The sequence below is a fragment of the Meles meles genome, chromosome 3, assembly GCF_922984935.1.
Source record: "Meles meles chromosome 3, mMelMel3.1 paternal haplotype, whole genome shotgun sequence".
NCBI classification, from domain to species: domain Eukaryota; kingdom Metazoa; phylum Chordata; class Mammalia; order Carnivora; family Mustelidae; genus Meles; species Meles meles.
Window position 1 is genome coordinate 37428255 of NC_060068.1, and position 16905 is coordinate 37445159.

Genomic DNA, 16905 nt, shown 5'->3' on the forward strand with positions numbered 1-16905 from the left:
TCGGGGTGCCTGGGTAGCTCAGTAGTCATGGTCTTGGGGTCCACATCGGGCTCTCTGCTCGGCAGGGAGCCTGTTTCCCCTTCTCTCTCTGCCTGCCTCTCTGCCTACTTGTGATCTGTCAAATAAATAAATAAAATCCTAAAAAAAAAAAAATAAAAGTAATGTTCTCAAAGCCCTGTTTTATTTCAGCCAGGGCAGGTATATATAAGGTATGGCACCACAGAGCGGTCACGATGAGCACATGTCATGGCACCCAGATAGCCTGTCCACGAGGAGTAAAAGGAATGCGACCTTCCTCAGGACCGGTATCTGTTGGAAAAGATTACATGTATAGGAAAAAGGGAACCTAGTTTACGAATCCATTGTCTTTAGATTCCCTGCTAAAAGCAATGGACACACATGATTGTGGAGACATCATGGCAAATTCATATGACCTTGATGCAGGCTTTGGACCTACAGCCTATGACAGAGGAAGAAAGCGGAAGTAGGGCCTCTGTGATATCATGTTGCCTTTTCCCAAATCACTGCTATTTACTCCAGAATTTTGAAACACTGCATGAAAAAAAATGGGGAACAGTAGCTACAATGTACATTAGTAGATAGTTTTTAGCCCTATTGAAACATGGAAGCTTGGGTCTATCTGGATAATTTCTCAGTTTTCTTTTGCACTAAAATCCACCCACCTCCCTTCTCCTTCCTCCTGACCCAGGGAGTAACTCACCTTTGATGGATTGAATGGAATACCCAGGTATGAAGAGCCTCGGAAACCACAGCGATTTAGATTTGATCCTAGAAAATAAAAACACGTACTTACTTAGAATGTACTTTATTTTTGTACAGACTCTAAAGCAGGTCAATTAAACTTTCTTTCAGAAACTGAGCATTTTAGTTCCAAAGCTTTGTCACTGTGTCCATTTTCATCCTAGCTAATGGTTAATGCTCACCATGTCCCAGGGCTGTTCTCTCTTTCTGGGAATTTCCTCATTTAATTTTCAAAAAGATTTTTAAGTTTGTTTACTTAGTTTGTTTCAAGATTTTATTTATCTGAGAGAGAGAGAGAGAGAGAATGTGTGCGTGCACAGCAGGGGGAGCAGCAAAGGGAGAAGGAGATGTGGGCTTCCCGATGAGCAAGGAGCCTAATGCGGGACTCCATACCGAGACCCTGAGATCATAACCTGAGCCAAAGGCAGATGCTTAACTGAAAGAGCCACTCAGGCACCCCTACTTATTCATTTTAAAGCAATCTATACCCCCAACATGGGGCTTAAATTCACAACCCTGAGATCAAGAATCGCACTCTTCCAACTGAGCCAGCAAGATAACCCTTCTCGTTTATTTTTCAAACCGGAGACAAAATAATGATTTCCTACCATGCACCTTTAGTTTATAGCCTCCCTCACTGCATACAAAATGCTTCCATACCTTTCTATATGATCATTTTTCATGTGATCAACATATTCAACCCCATGCTAAAGAACAGAAAGTAGAAGCTTAGAGGTTAAGGGACAGGTTCAAGGTAATGCATCAGAATCTGGAATTCTAATTTCCCATCCAGTGTCTTTTTACTTTACTTCACTGCTTCTTTATATGTGAGCAAACTAAAGGTATAAGCTCTAGTTGCAAAAAATATATATACTTTGTATTTTAGTATGGGACAAACTTTTATTCTGAGTCTAATACCCACTTTGCTTTGACATCCTGGCTGGAAATGGACTCAGGCTGGAAACGTGAGTCACATCCATGAAAGGGGAGCCCTGTGCACTGGTGGCGGGAATATAAACTGGTACACCCATTATGGAAAATAGTATAGAGGTTCTTCAAAATACTATAAATAGAACTACCATATGATCCAGCAATCCCCTGGGTATACCTACCCAGCAATACCTATGGGGTATATATCCAAAGGAAACAAGATGACCATCTCGAAGAGATGTCTTGCTGCCCTGTGATCACTGCAACATCATTTATAATAGCCGAGAGATGGGAACCACCTAAACACCCAGTGACAGATGAGTGGATAAAGAAAATTTCTCTCTCTCATACACACAACCAGAATGTTATTCAGCCATAAAAGAGGAAATTCTGCCTTACATGACATAACAGATGGAACTTGAAGGCATTATGCCACATGACATAGGTCAGAGGAAGAGACAAATACTATACTTTATGTTCTCCCTTCTACGTGGAATTTAAAAAGGATGAACTCACAGAAACAGAGTAGAATAGTGGTTGTCAGGAGCTGAGAGAAATGGGGAGATGCTGGTCAAAAGCACAAACGTCTATATAAGAGATGAGTAAGTTCTGGGGATCTAATGTATACCATGATGACTCTAATTCACAGGACTGGACTATATCCTTGAAAGTTATAGAGAGAAATCTCAAATGTCACCACACACACACACACACACACACGAGGAAATTCTGTGAGGGGACTGTGGTAATCATTTTGCAATTTGTTCATATATCAAATCATCGTGTTATATACCTTACACTTATATATATGCCAATAATACCTCTACAAAGCTGGGTAAAAAATAAGAAAACTAAAAAATGAGCAATTAGTTATACCCACAATAAGAAAGTAACTCAGGTTTTGATAGCTCTTAGGAAATCAGCATGACAGATATAGAGGACAGAAATGTATTATCCACAGAATGTACATGCATTCATTGTTAATAAAAAATCAAGTAGATTTGGGGTGCCTGGGTGGTACAGTCAGTAGTGCGACTGACTCTTGGTTTCAGCTCAAGTGTGATCTCAGGGTTATGAGCTTGAGCCCCATGTCTGGGTCTGGACTCAGCAGGGAGTCTCCTTGTGTTTCTCTCTCCCTCTCCCCTACCCCCTGCACTTTTTCACTCTCTCTAAAAATAAATAAATCTTAAAAAAAAAATCAAGTAGATTTATAAATAGGTTTTAATCTAAGAAACTAGTTTCCTATCTCTTACAACTGGAACATGACTAATTCATAGCAATTGGTTTTCACTCTTCTATTTCTTCAAATCAGGTACTCTACCCAGCTTTATATCTTGAAAGTACTTAGAGTAGTAGCTTAAACAATTTCTTGAACAATTTAGGGAACTTTACCCACTAAATTTAAAACTTTCCACTAACTACCTTTCCCTGTTGACAAAAAACTTATTTGAAAAACGGTATTATCTAATATAATGAACAGTTCTACCGTCTTTGCTGAAGCCTTTTAAATGGGTAAGCCACTTAAGACTTGTCAATATATAACAAGAGTATTAAAAAGGCTCAGACTCTGACTGGGTAATGATACATCTGAGAATTTACTCCAGTAACTTCCAATGTAAGAAAGGCCACATGCACAGAAACACCCAACTGCAGTATCACACTGGCGAAACCCCAGAGCAAACAGAAGTGCAACAGGTTAAATGCAACACTGTATCTCCTGAAACACTGAGGGAAAACTATGGACCAACATGTAGAAATGATCAAGAGAAAAAGTAGGACACAAACATTTATGTGATTATGTTTATAATTAAGCAGAGGACACTTATCAACAAATCCAGAACGGAATAAATAAAATAATACCAGGTGGTATGACAGGAGCATGGATTCTGTTCTTTGTAGGAGTCATTTTTGTCTTCACGAATTATCACAGACTTACTACCTTGATACCATACCCACTTACTATCGCACCGTTTGGTAAGCTCCGAAGTCTGAGACAGGTCCATGAAGCCAGAGCGGAGCGCTGGTCGGGGCTGCACCCCCTCCCGGAGGCTCTGGGGAACAATCCCCCTCAAGCTCCTTCAGCTTGTTCAGCAGTCGTGGGACTGAGGGCTCCACGTGTTTGCTCACCACTGTCGGATGGGGCCCCAGAGCTCCCGGAGGCCACTCTTGCCACTGCTGGCATCTGGGCCCCTGCACAGCAGGGCCTGCAACACGGCTGAAATCCTTCTCGTGCTGATTCTCTCTGGCTTCCCCTTCTGCAGCACCTCTCTGACTCTTGGACCTTCCTCTCTTTGAAAGGGCTGATATGGTTGTACCAGGCAAACCCCCCTTCCCTGTACATGCAACTCCTGCAAACAATCTCCCTATTTTGATGTCAGCTGATTAGTAACCTTAACTTCATCTTCAAAGTCCAGAGTGCCTGGTGCCTGAAGGACCAATAAAACTTGAACACCAGTAAGACTTTCACCACATCATCAATCAGGCTGTTTTGCTTTATCATTTGTGTGTTCACTGGAGTATCACTTTTTTTTTAAGTTTTATTTTTGCTTAAGTAATCTTTTAGTTCAATCCATGTGGGGCTCAAACTAACGTACCCGAGATCAAGCACTGCACACTTTTCCAACGGAGCCAGCTAGGCTCTCCTGCAGTAGCAGTTCTAATTTTCTGCAAGAACTCTTCCTTTGCATGCACAACATGGCCAACTGGCTCCAGAGGCTTAGCTTTCAGCCTGTCTAGGCTTTTGACATGCCTTCCTCACCAAGCTTGATCATTTCTAGCTTATGATTTCATGTGACAGATGTGCGACTCTCCCTTTCGCTTGGACACTTATATGCCATTGTGGGATTGTTAACTGGCCTAATTTCAATATTGTTATATCTCAGGGATTAAGGAGTCCTGAGGAGAGGGATGAAGGGGAATGGCTGGTCAGTGGAGCAGTCACAACACACATGTTTATCAATGAAATGCGCCATCTTATATGGGCATGGTTTATCGTGCCCCAAAACAATCAGATTTTATTTATTTATTGAGAGAGCAAGTGTGCACAAACATGAGGGGAAAGGAGGGAGAGACAGAAGGAGAAGCAGACTCCCTGCTGAGCAGGGAGCCTGACACGGGACTCGATTCCAGACTGTGGGATCATGACCTGAGCTGAAGGCAGATGCTTAACTGACCAAGCCCCGCGGGTGCCCCCAGAAAAGTTTATTTAAAATGAAAACGACGTCCTTTATCCCCTTCTTCAAGAGTGTATACTGTCACTGAAAAAATATTCATTAGGCAATCCTTTCTGGTTCTTTTCAAGATTTGCCTGCTATTGTGCTTTCCTTTATAATTCTAGTAAGCTTCCCTATTCATGATAATTAGTAAATATAACGCACAATTCATTCCAAGTTTACAACTGGATGCCTGTCCACAATAGCCTGAGTTCCCTTGGAGGCTGTTAGACAGCGCCATCTAGTGGTAAACTGGAAGGGTGGGTCTGGGTCCCACGAAGGTTCAATTGCATAGTCTGAAAAAGCATACAGGCCTCTTGGGTCCTAACTCAGGCCCACATCAAAATCCTCAGTTAGGGCCTGGACGATCATACATAAGAAGAAAAACAATCCCTGTCTGACAGACAAGTCAGAATTGAGAGCCACTGATGTAGTGAATGTACCCCTACTATGAGAGCCAGCCTCAAATTAGTTGACCTTGCTACAGGGAAGTCATTCCGACAGCAATGTATCATAAGCAGGTAGATACATATTACACAACTCCTAGTTTCACACTGTCAAGAGACCGAGACAAGGTGGGGGGTGGAGGGAAACAGTCTAGAGCCTACAAAATGGGTTTGTATACTTATTTTCTCAAATTTCACAGATTAGTTTCAGAGTCAGACCTAGGCCAACTATGGAAAAGGCAGGTGGGAGACTTCCTTTCACAGATAATTAGAGACTTAATAGTTTCATGCAACAAAACTGTAAATGGAGAATTCAGAATTGCAGTTGGACTACGACAAGATCTGCGGTGTGGCCCACCAGATACACGGTGAGGGACAACTGGGTACATAATCACTGTGGGTCTATCTCTGCAAAAAAAATCCTTGATCTAGAATTCTTCCAAAACAGATACGCTACGATTTTTGAAATCTGAACATGCTTGGTTAGGCACATGCGACTAAACCTACACCTTTCGTAAATATGGTAAGTACCATATTTACGAAAGGCAGCAACGGGACTTAAAATTTTTCATCTACTTTAAAAAAAAATACTCTCACAGGAAAACACATGAGATAAACAGAGCATCTATTATACAGAATCAGTACTGGAAATCTCTAGGAATGGGAATCTCAAAGGACTAGAAAACAGAAAACTGTTCTCTAACTTTGCCTCTGGCATTAACGAGGTTTATTATCATTGACAAATTATTTATTCCTTTGGATCTTAATATCCTCATTTGTAAAATGATATATCCCTTCCTCTGTTCTAGCTCCAATATTCTCTGGCTGTGCCCTTGATGAGAGAAGGGAAAACACAACTCCCAGCCTGATCCCGGGTGTTTCCTAAACACTTCCGGAGGTTGCTGGGAAGGGCCCCAACCCTCCAGTGGTCTGACCACACACTTGAAGTAAGATACCACTGGGGTCTTTACAACCCTGGGGCTAAGTGAAAACCCAGGGTTAACTCTGATTAAATATTCACAATGCACTTAAATGCCACACAAGGGAAGTCTCCCCCAAGGGCCTATGTACTTCACCAGCAAAGCAGCACTGGGGCCTGGAGTCAGAAGCCTGGAATTTCAGTAGACTCTATCCCTTAATAGCTATGTGTGCCTGCAGGCAGGTCTCTCACATTCCTCTTCTGAGGAAGACAGATTAGGGGAAGCACAAATTTGACAATGTCTTTGACAGTGCCTAAAAAATCATAAAATTTTAATTAACGTATAGCATTATTCCTGCATCAGCAAAATATTAGTATTTGTGTACAGCCCTGTAACGTTAACTTTAGTTTTTTAAATTTTTGTTGTGTTTTGAAGAGAGGTTAAAGCTTTTTCTAACTTGAACTTTTAAGTATGGAAACATACTATGAATACACAAACAATGCGGGTATAGAGAATAAAATTAAAGTACTACCTTATCCACCCATCTCCCCACGTCTGTTCCCATCTACTTCTCCCTCCACAAAGATTTTCTGTATGTCCTTTCAGAGTTTTCCCCAAATATTGACAGCTAAAGATTATTATCTCTGCAGACGTTGGTATTTATAATTTAACCATATATGAACATTTCCATGTCAGTATATACACAGACCTACCTCGATCACTTTACTACTGCATAGTATTCTCTGTGAACCATAGTTTATTGTTTCTCTTTTGTTAACATTTATTCCCCTTCTAATGGGTCAGTGTAATGAACAATGCCAAAACATATCCTACACAGATTTTTGTGCACATGTTATTAGTTTCTAGAGGTATCAAATTCCCACAAATCTGGAGGATTTCAACAATGGAAATTTATTCTCTTAGAGTTCTGGAAACCAGAAGTCCAAAATCAAGGTGCTGGCAGGGCTGGTTCCTTCTGGAGGTTCTGAGGGAGAAACCTTTCCATGTTCCATGCTTCTCTCAGCTGCTGGCGGCTCCAAGGAATCCTGGCATTCCTCCATGCAGTAAGCATCACTCTAACCTCCCCCCCTGCCCTTACAGAGCCTTCCACTTCCCCTCTGGCATCTTCCTCTTCCCTTCTCCTAGAACACCACCACTCACCGATATGGAGACGCTGACCTTAATTATACCTGCAAAGGCCCTTTTTCCAACCAAAGGTCACATTCTGTGATTCTGCGCAGACCGATCCTTTCCGGGCCATTATTCAACCCACTACAACATGCAAGAGAGTGTGTCACATGAGATAAAAGATTATACTTGAAAATGCCTCTCAAAGGTTACAATGATTTTCAGTTTCACCAGAATGATATTAGGGTGCTCTTTTGGGATGCCTGGGTGGCTTAGTCAGTTAAGCAGCTGCCTTCAGCTCAGGTCATGATCCCGGCAGGTCCTGGGATAGAGTCCCACATGGAGCTCCTTGCTCAAGCGGGGAACCTGCTTCTCCCTCTGCCTCTGCTTGCCTCCCCCATGCTTGTGCTTGCTCTCTGACAAATAAATAAAATATTTTTAAAAAATGTGTTCTTTCCCCTGTATTCTTGCCAACTTTCAAAACTTCCAGCTAAATTGACAAGTTAGATAAAAAATAATGCACCAATTCTTGGAACACTGAAAAAAAAATAAAATGAGGATATTAAAAAAAATAATGCACCATTGTTTCTCCTGCATTTCTCCGACTTTTCTAGCAAGGTTAATCCACTTTCATGTAGTTACTGACTTGAGATCCTCCTATTCTTAAATTCTGTCATTTTCTAAGCAGTGATGTGTCATTTTCCTCTCAGTCGTTAAGAATTCATCACAGTCTGGCCATTAATATTCTATTATATATATTGCCACAATTTTCAAGTCTGTCTACTTATTCAACCTTACCTCTTACTACACAACATTTAATACTGTTTATTTAATCAAACTTATGATGTTTTTCTTTTATTGTCCTGGGTTTTTAACATTTCTAGAGTTTTAAATCCTGTAAGATTTTATGTGATATCACAAAGGAGGACAAATACAGATCTATGAGTTACACAAAGCACCTTCTACTCAGTCTGCAAATGCCTTCTAAAAGAGGAAATATCTGAAGAGCCAGAGGATCCTTAAATTAGGTGTTCTGAGATGCAATTTCCAGCAAGCAATTCTCGGAACATGAGTCACTCATTCAGCTCAACTGAAGACAACTCAATACCAACTCCTTTCTGACACTACAAAGAGACAGCATCGGACCACACAGGCTGAGGGGCTCAGTCTGTCAGGACACCAAGCCCCCACCCCACCAACTTCAGGCACCAGAGGCCAGCCCGGTGAGCTGTGCTCTTCTGACCGAGGCTATGAACCATAGGTTCTCATGAGTTTCTCTCCTTGGGTACAATTAACTTCCCAGAGCAACTCACAGAACTCAAGTGAAACCTGTTACCTGACAAGAAAAGAATGTAACTAAGAAACTGCCAGATGCTTAGGACAAGGCATGGGGAATGGGCAGGGAGCTTCCACTCTGTCCGGGAGCCCCTCTCTCCCGGGACCTCCACGTTTTTGCCAACCAGGGAGCACTCTGAATCCTCTCCCTCTGGGTTTTAACGTAGGCTCCAGGACAGAAGCAAGAATGATTACATCACTGGCCACTGGCTACTGCTTCAACCTCTGGGCCCTCCCCATCCCCTCCCCGGAGGACAGGTGGTGGCACTGATTGTTCCAACCCTCCAATCACTGACTGGCTCCAAGGGCCAACAGCCCTCCATAGTCAGGCACTTTCCAAAAGTTACCTCCTGAACATAACAAAAGACAACTTGCAACACTCTCAAGGCTTAGGAAATCCCAAGCATTTGGGAACCGTGAGCCAGGAACTGTGACTGAAGACCAAATATCCATTTCTTACAAATCACAATATCAGGATGCTAGAGACCAAATGCGAAAATACAGCGAAGAGGAGCAGTTAAGTTGGAAGAGGTATGGATGAGTTAATATCCAACAACTCCTGAGACACAATAATGCCTTAGGCACTGAAAGAAAAATCCAAGACAGACACATTCTCTCCTCTGCTAGTTTACAATTCAGACTCAAGCAAAATATTTTAAGTAACAGTTAAGCAGTGACAAATGAAAGAAAGAAAGAAAGAAAGCAATGGGCTTCAAATAAATGAATTCCATGGAGCTGTCAGTACAATGTGAAAGAATTTTGACGGGTCTCAAAAGAGATGGTGAGTATTGACACGAATTCAATGAAAATTTTAAAACTTCCATCAAACTGTAAGAAACATAAGAAAAGCACATTATCATAACAAAACTCAATGAACTTTTTGCAAAGTAAAGTTATCCACATAACCAGTGCTGAGCTCAAGAAAAGTACATGACAGCACCCTAGAATGCCACCTCCTACTTCGTTCCTACCTTCCTTTTCTTCCTATTTCCTTCCTTCACTCCCCAAAATCTTCCACTGGCGTGGTCTATTGTTATACTCTGTATAAAGAGAATATAATACACTAGGTACTTCTTTCTCTCAAAACATGTTTGTGACATTCATCAAAATTTTTGTTTATAGTTATAGACTGTTCTTTCTCATTTTCCTACAGTAAAGTATTCTATTGTGTGAATACTTTAATACATCATTCACCCATTATACCAATGATGGGTAATTTCTATGGTTCCTACTTCTGGGCTCTTGTGAAAAACACTGCTATGAACATTCTAGTACGTATCTTCTGGTGAACAGGTTTTCACTCCGGGGAGGACTGGGGAGCAAAAGGGCTAGGTCATGAACTGCACAGATCTTCAGCTTTAGTAAATACTGCCAGTTTTCCAACTGTTGGGCAGTTTTCCTTCAGCTCCTCGTGAGAGTTCCAGTTGTGCTACATTCTCAGCAACAGCTGTTATGTTCTACCTTTTCCATTTTAGCCATTCTAGTGAGTATGTAGAAAACACAATTATTATAATATGAAAGTTCAGATAATAGCAAATCTCACAACAAAGCACTCTTTAGAAAGAATATGGGTTTTTAAAAAAGATTTATTTATTTGAGAGAGTGAGAAAGTAGTGCAAACGGGAGGGAGGGCAGGCTGAGGGAGAGAATCACTAGCAGTCTCCCCACTGAGCACAGAGCCAGTCCCCCATGGGGCTCGATCCCACCACCCATGGGATCATGACCTGAGCTGAAACCAAGAGCTGGACACCCAACTGACTGAGACCCCAGATGCCTCAAGAAAATGGGTTTTAATTAAACTAACTGCACAAAAAAATGCTCATGGACTTGTTCAGTCACACACCCAAGCGATAACAAAATGACCTGTATAAAGTCCCTGTTTAAGAGTGTAAAAAAAGGAGCCTATTATTTCGTGGCCACTGCTTTTCCACTGGGAGAAGAATTAACCAGTTATTTTAACCATTCTGTAAGCTGCATTTAAAAAAAAGAATATATGTATTAACGGATATCAAGCTGTTGTGAAAAAACAATAAAATGGTAGAAGGAAAAAACATATTTTAAGGGTAGACAATAACAGCTCAATCACGGACGCCAGCAAAGAATCCTCAAGAGTGGGGAGAAATATGAAGACAGAAAGCAGAAAGCACAGTGAATACATGACAAATTACTGATAACTAAAACTTCTAATATGAGTTCTCCAATCCAAGTACTAACCAGGCCCGACCCTGCTTAGCTTCCGAGATCAGACGAGATCGGGCGCGTTCAGGGTGGTATGGCTGTAGACTCTAATACGAGTTCTCTCACTCTAATGTTATGATCCACATTTTTCTAGAGTAGCAACGGCTATTTTATTCTAGGGAAATGAGTATCAGGAAATTTTTTCTATAAGATATATTTGGGAAAAAACATACAGAACAGCTTTTCTATGACTCACACTGTATAATTTCCTATGTGGTGAGACACACCCTTTAAGAAACTATAGTGTATAATCAGGACATGTATTTTTAATAATCAATCAAAAATTAAAATCTGTAATAATACCATATCTAATAATTAACTTTTTTTAAATAAAGATTTTATTTATTTGACAGAGATCACAAGTAGGCAGAGAGGCAGGCAAAGAAACAGAGGGGGAAGCAGACTCCCTGCTGAGCAGAGATCCCAGGACCCTGGGATCACAACCTGAGCTGAAGGCAGAGGCTTTAACCCACTGAGCCATCCAGGTGCTCCCTAATAGTTAACTTTTAAAGTTTAAAAAGAAAATCCCAGCCTCACTTAAACTAGCCAAAAAAAAAAAATCTAATAAAAAGGGAAAACAAAAATTACTTCCAGTCTGCAGGTGTCTAGAACCATGACCTCACTTCAGCCATGCTCCAAGAGAATGAGCAGCATATCTTGTAATTACCTGAGCCCTTCTCTAAAGGTTTATTAGCAAGACATTCAATAACTCCAACTCCCCAACATGCTAGAATCTCTCACTCCTGACCAGAGCAGCACATATGCTGCCTCACAGGGCTGGTGAAAAGTGATATTTATGTACAACAAACCTAGTTCAAAATGCTTAATCATTTTTAAACAAGAATTCATCAACAGGCACAGATTTTAAAAATCATATAAATACGAACACTATGAAATCCAAGAACAATAAAGTAGAAAGACATAAAACAGGACACCTGCTTCTGAATCCTGTCCTTCTGGGTTTTTATGCAGGCTCCATGACAGAAGCAAGAATGATTACATCACTGGCCACTGGCTACTGCTTCAACCTCTGGGGGGGCCCTCCCGCCCCCACCCGGAGGTCAGATGGTGGCACTGATTGTTCCAACCCTCCAATCACCGACTGGCTCCAAGGGCCAACAGCCCTCCATCCTCAGGCACTTTCCAAAAGTTACCTCCTGAACATAACAAAAGACAACTTGCAACACTCTCAAGGCTTAGAAAATGCCAGGGGTTAGGGAACCGTGAGCCAGGAACTGTGATTGAAGACCAAATATCCATTTCTTACAAATCACAATATCATGATGTTAGAGAACAAATGTGAAAATACAGCGAAGAGGAGCAGTTAAGTTGGAATAGATCAATCCTCTTTCTTTCTAAACAAAGCTTTAGCTTACTATTTCCCTAAAGTTCATCTAGGTGAGACATTTATAAATGTTTACTCCAACCAACGAAACGCACGGTTGATTTATAAATATTGGCTCTTAAAAGCCAGGTAAGTGGTGACCATGATAAAAACTGTCATTTTATGGGAGTTTATCTGTTTCTCTTTTCAAGGTTAGAATTTCTAACACTTACAAGTTAAATCAATGTTAAGTATGTTACACTTAACAGTGTGAACAATAAGGTGTATAAAGCTTGTGTGCATTTAGCTGATTAACATATAAATTTCAAACATTAATTAAAAAAAAGAATTTTAACTGACCAAAATTCATAAAGTTTAAGAAGCATAAAAAGGACTACAGTGCTGGTAATGGTTCTAAGAAACCATCAGAGAAAGGCTAACGAAACCCGAGAGAACCTACCAGGAGAGAACACCAAAGAGTTCACTGAAAAGACAAGAAGAATGGCTGGGAGTGAAAAATACAGCAAATGTTACAAAACTAAACAAGCAAAAATAACAAGTATAAAATAACTGATAAGCAGTCATCCCCGTGGAAGTGAAGAACATAACATGCAGCTACAACAGCAAATCTCCAATTCCAGACAACCGCACAGTGATTTTCTCAAGATATTAACAAGTAGACTTTTAAATTTTTAATGTATTTTTTTTAAGTGATCTCTACCCTCAACGTGGGGCTCGAACTCGTGATCCTAAGATCAAGAGTAGCACGCTCCACAGCCTGAGTCAGCTGGGCACCCCAATGATTAGACTTCTCAAAGTGTCAGATCTGAACAGGATGGGAGTGCAGCGTTGCAAGGAAAACATGGCGGAATAAAATATGGTAAGAGTTTATGAATTCATACTGAGATTTGCTCGTCTGACACATGTTATGCCAAGTACAACTAACTAGTCACACTAAAAATAAAATGCTAAAAACTCACTCACTGTCTTCTGTGGGAAGGACCTGCAGGGAGTAAATCCACTCTATTATATCATCTTTGTTCACCAGATCTAAGGAATCCAACATATCCAGCCCGGAGAGCGCAAAAAATGCAATTGTCAGCCTAAAAGAAAAAAAACAAAAAACAAAAATGTAAAATTCCATCTCAACTGTCAAAACACTGAAGTCTTTCAGGTTCGGAAAAATAATAAAGTCTAATTTTAAACTTAATTTCAAAATGAGTACTCTCATTTTCCAAAAAGCCCTATTTATACTTATAGTTTAATATCAATCAAACCTTTGTTTCATTTAGGGGTTAAAAAACCAGTCCCATTCATCTGATGCATACATGGATTCACTAAAACAACCTGAAGGCTAAAGCAGATTTAAAAAAGAATTCCCTGCACCTAGTTAGTACAAATAAGTTCAAAGGCTGGAAAATGCATAAAATCCCTATTTCCACTTATTTGCCAAGAGCAACTATGCTTACAGTTGGTGCTTAATTCTTAAGGAATGTTAGAATAAATCCATCTGTACTCAAATTTGTTTACAAATAGTGTGACTGGAAAAAACTTAAAATGAATTTTGGGAAATAATACTTTAAAAATACATATGCATTTCAACTCCACTTTCCCAGAGAGCATTCTCTGATGGAATGAGAAACTGTAAGGCAACACACTCCCCTCCAAGAGTGCACACTGAAGAGAAATGTAAACTTTGTTTTCACATAAAAGCTAGTACGTTAGTGATTACTTTTTAAATAAAGAGTTTGTTATATATAATTCTTTTCAGGCTGAGATGAATTCTGTACTGCTGTCTGAGCAAAGTTATCTCATTTCCGTATTCTAACAATTCTGATGACTAATATACAAAATTAATACTTTGAATCATTTGGTCTAAAATCTGGCAACAAAGCCACTGGACAGATTCTGTAACCTTTTCAACTAAGATTCCAAAAGAGAAATAAACCTTAATGCTCTAAGGCATCCACTGTGTTTAATAAATTAAATTCTTTCCCATGCATTTATCAAAAACACTACCAACTTAAGGAAAAATGAGAACAGTCACTTTTTTATTTTTTAAGGGTACAACTCTCTGATTCCTGGTTGAAAAAGGCTGGCATACATTAGATAACAGGAGGAAAAACCAGGAGAGTAACTCTAACCAAAGCTTAAGGGCAAAAACTAAAACTAATGCAATATTGGTACACTTAAGAACAACAGATTTGGGGAAACTTACATTGCTGAGAGACTATTACTGTGTACTAGACACTGATCTAGAAAATTTCTTATATACTCTCTCGATTTAATTCTACAAACCACTGAGAGCCACCAGAATTAGGGAAGTGATTTATCTGAGCAGGATTAAATTAAGATCAGTGAAACCCCTTTATGTGCGAGGCTATAATTCAGAGGTCAGATTATATCATCAAATGAGCTAGAGTGAAATCCTAAACTGGCTGATTCACAACCATTTATAACCCAGGCAGGCCCTTTGCTAAATCTTTTCTAAGTCCCTTACTTATCTATAGATAGTTAGTGCACTACCTGCCCACAAGCAATCAATCCTCAAACAGAAAACTGTCATTACTGGTATTTTCCCTGATTTTGATGAGGGAACAGAAGGCAAGCTGAGGACAAAGCAGAAGCTGACACCCTGCAACCTCCCCTCATCCCCCACTGCTGGATGGGACATGTGTGACAGTGTTCCAGGAATCTCCCATCTTATGTTAATACCTTGTAGAGGACAAAAACAACCTTAACACGGCAATGGCAAGGCCTCAAGGCCTCCGGTATCTTGTAGGTCCTCTTTAGCATGTGACAGTTCTTTCGAAACCTTTCTCCTTACCTCCCCCAACCCCACAGCATATGACCAGGCACCCCTCACAAGCCCAGGACAGCAGCTCTTTCTGCCCACGGGTCCTGTCCCCGGGCTTTAATAAACCACCATTCTGCACCAGTGACATCTCAAGAATTCTTTCTTGGTCATGGGCTCCTGACTCCACCCCACTGAACCTCACCTATACTCTAAAACTTCATCAATTTGACAGGCATTAATGACGACCCCAGCATCTAAACATACTGTCACACTACAGGCATTTTCTTCAGGTCACTGGTTGTCAACCTTCTTCCCCCAGATGACACTGCTCGTTCCCCCTACCCCTAAAAATGATACTTTAAAAATGGGAAGAACTTCTTTCTGACAGTAGCCCTGTCTGAGAATCGCTGCTTTTCATGATCAGTATGTCTCAGGAGGTAAGTCCACCTCACCGTGATACGTGCCTGCATTACTTCATGTAACCCTGCTGGGGAGCTCTCACTGGGGTTCTCGGTTTTGCTGTAAATGGTTACAGTTGGATACAATCAATTAAAATTATCCAGTAATTTAGTTTATTAAAGTATTGTTACAGAAAAACCCAAAAGGAAGACAGGAAAGTGGAGGACAACAAGAGGCTGTCAATAAGACAATCTACGGAGGCTGGATAAATCCAAGATCTTCCTGTCAGTAAAAAATATATGATCAGAAAACATTTAAAGGGCTACAAAAAGAAGCTGGTATTCTTTTCTAAGGTAAGTACCCTCTTAAATTTTTCTAGCTCAAGATCATGAAGTCCAGAGAACGCCAAGTGATTTGCTTGAATTTGCAAGACCAGATAACCATTGGAAACTACTCAGGAGCTCTGAGTCGTAGGGTGGTGGGCTCCACTGGGGTGTTTGTCAAACCTGGCTGCACGTTAGAATCGGCTTAAAAACACACACCTCAAACACCACCAATAAAACACAGAGAGGCCTAGGTCTTACTCTATGATAATGAAATGGAAATTCTAGGTGAAAGTAGAGTCTGGGTACCTGGTATGGGGGGCGGGCACGGCTTCCCAGGTGAGGTAATGTGCAGTCAGGCTTTAGAGGCTCCTAGAGGCTCAGTCAGTTAAGCATATGGCTTTTTTTTTTTCCTTTTTAAAAATGTATTTGAGAGAGAGAGAGGGAGAGAGCACAAGCAGGGGGAACAACAGAGGCAGAGGGAGAAGCTGGCTCTCCATTAAGCAAGAAGCCAGATATGGGGCTGGATCCCAGGGCTTTGGGATCATACCTGAGCTGAAGGCAGATCCTTAAGCTATTGAGACATCCAGGTGCCCTAAGTGTATGACTCTTAATCTCAGCTCAGGTCTCAGTCTCGGGGTGGTGAGTTTAAGCCCTGTGTTTGGACTCTATGCTAGGCATAGAGCCTGTTTAAACAATTAAAAAAAAAAAAAAAAAAGTCTTGCTTTAGAGCAGTGATGCCCCAGGATACATTCTAAAGACATTTTTGGTTGTCCCAAGAGAAGGGTGCCAATGCCAGCTAGCTGGTAAGCACCAGGGATGCCGCTAACTGTCCCACCTACAATGCACAGGGCAGCGCCATTCAACAAAATGTCAACAGTGGGAAGGTTAAGTAACCCTGCTCTGAAGTCCAGTGTTAGTTCCATGTAAGTGTCATATGAATGATCTGTTTTTCACTTTATTTGCTTCTAAATATGGATGCAAATACCAGAAATCAAGTCAGATGCTGATAAATCACTTAAAATCTTGCCTACTTAATTATTAAAGGCTCCCGAGAGTACGCTATTTTCAATTCCTAGCCGGTGAGACTA

General features: G+C 40.8%; 1 protein-coding gene across 1 annotated transcript in view; it reads right to left on the reverse strand.

Moving 5' to 3' along the window:
- The window catches only part of PGGT1B (protein geranylgeranyltransferase type I subunit beta), a 53433-nt gene that overhangs the window by 30015 nt on the left and 6513 nt on the right, over window positions 1-16905 (reverse strand). Inside the window, exons 2-3 of the mRNA XM_046000574.1 lie at window positions 13280-13398; window positions 722-789 (exon numbers count right to left, since the gene is read on the reverse strand). Coding sequence (XP_045856530.1) covers window positions 722-789; window positions 13280-13398 — 187 coding nt within the window. The remainder of the gene's footprint in view (window positions 1-721; window positions 790-13279; window positions 13399-16905) is intronic.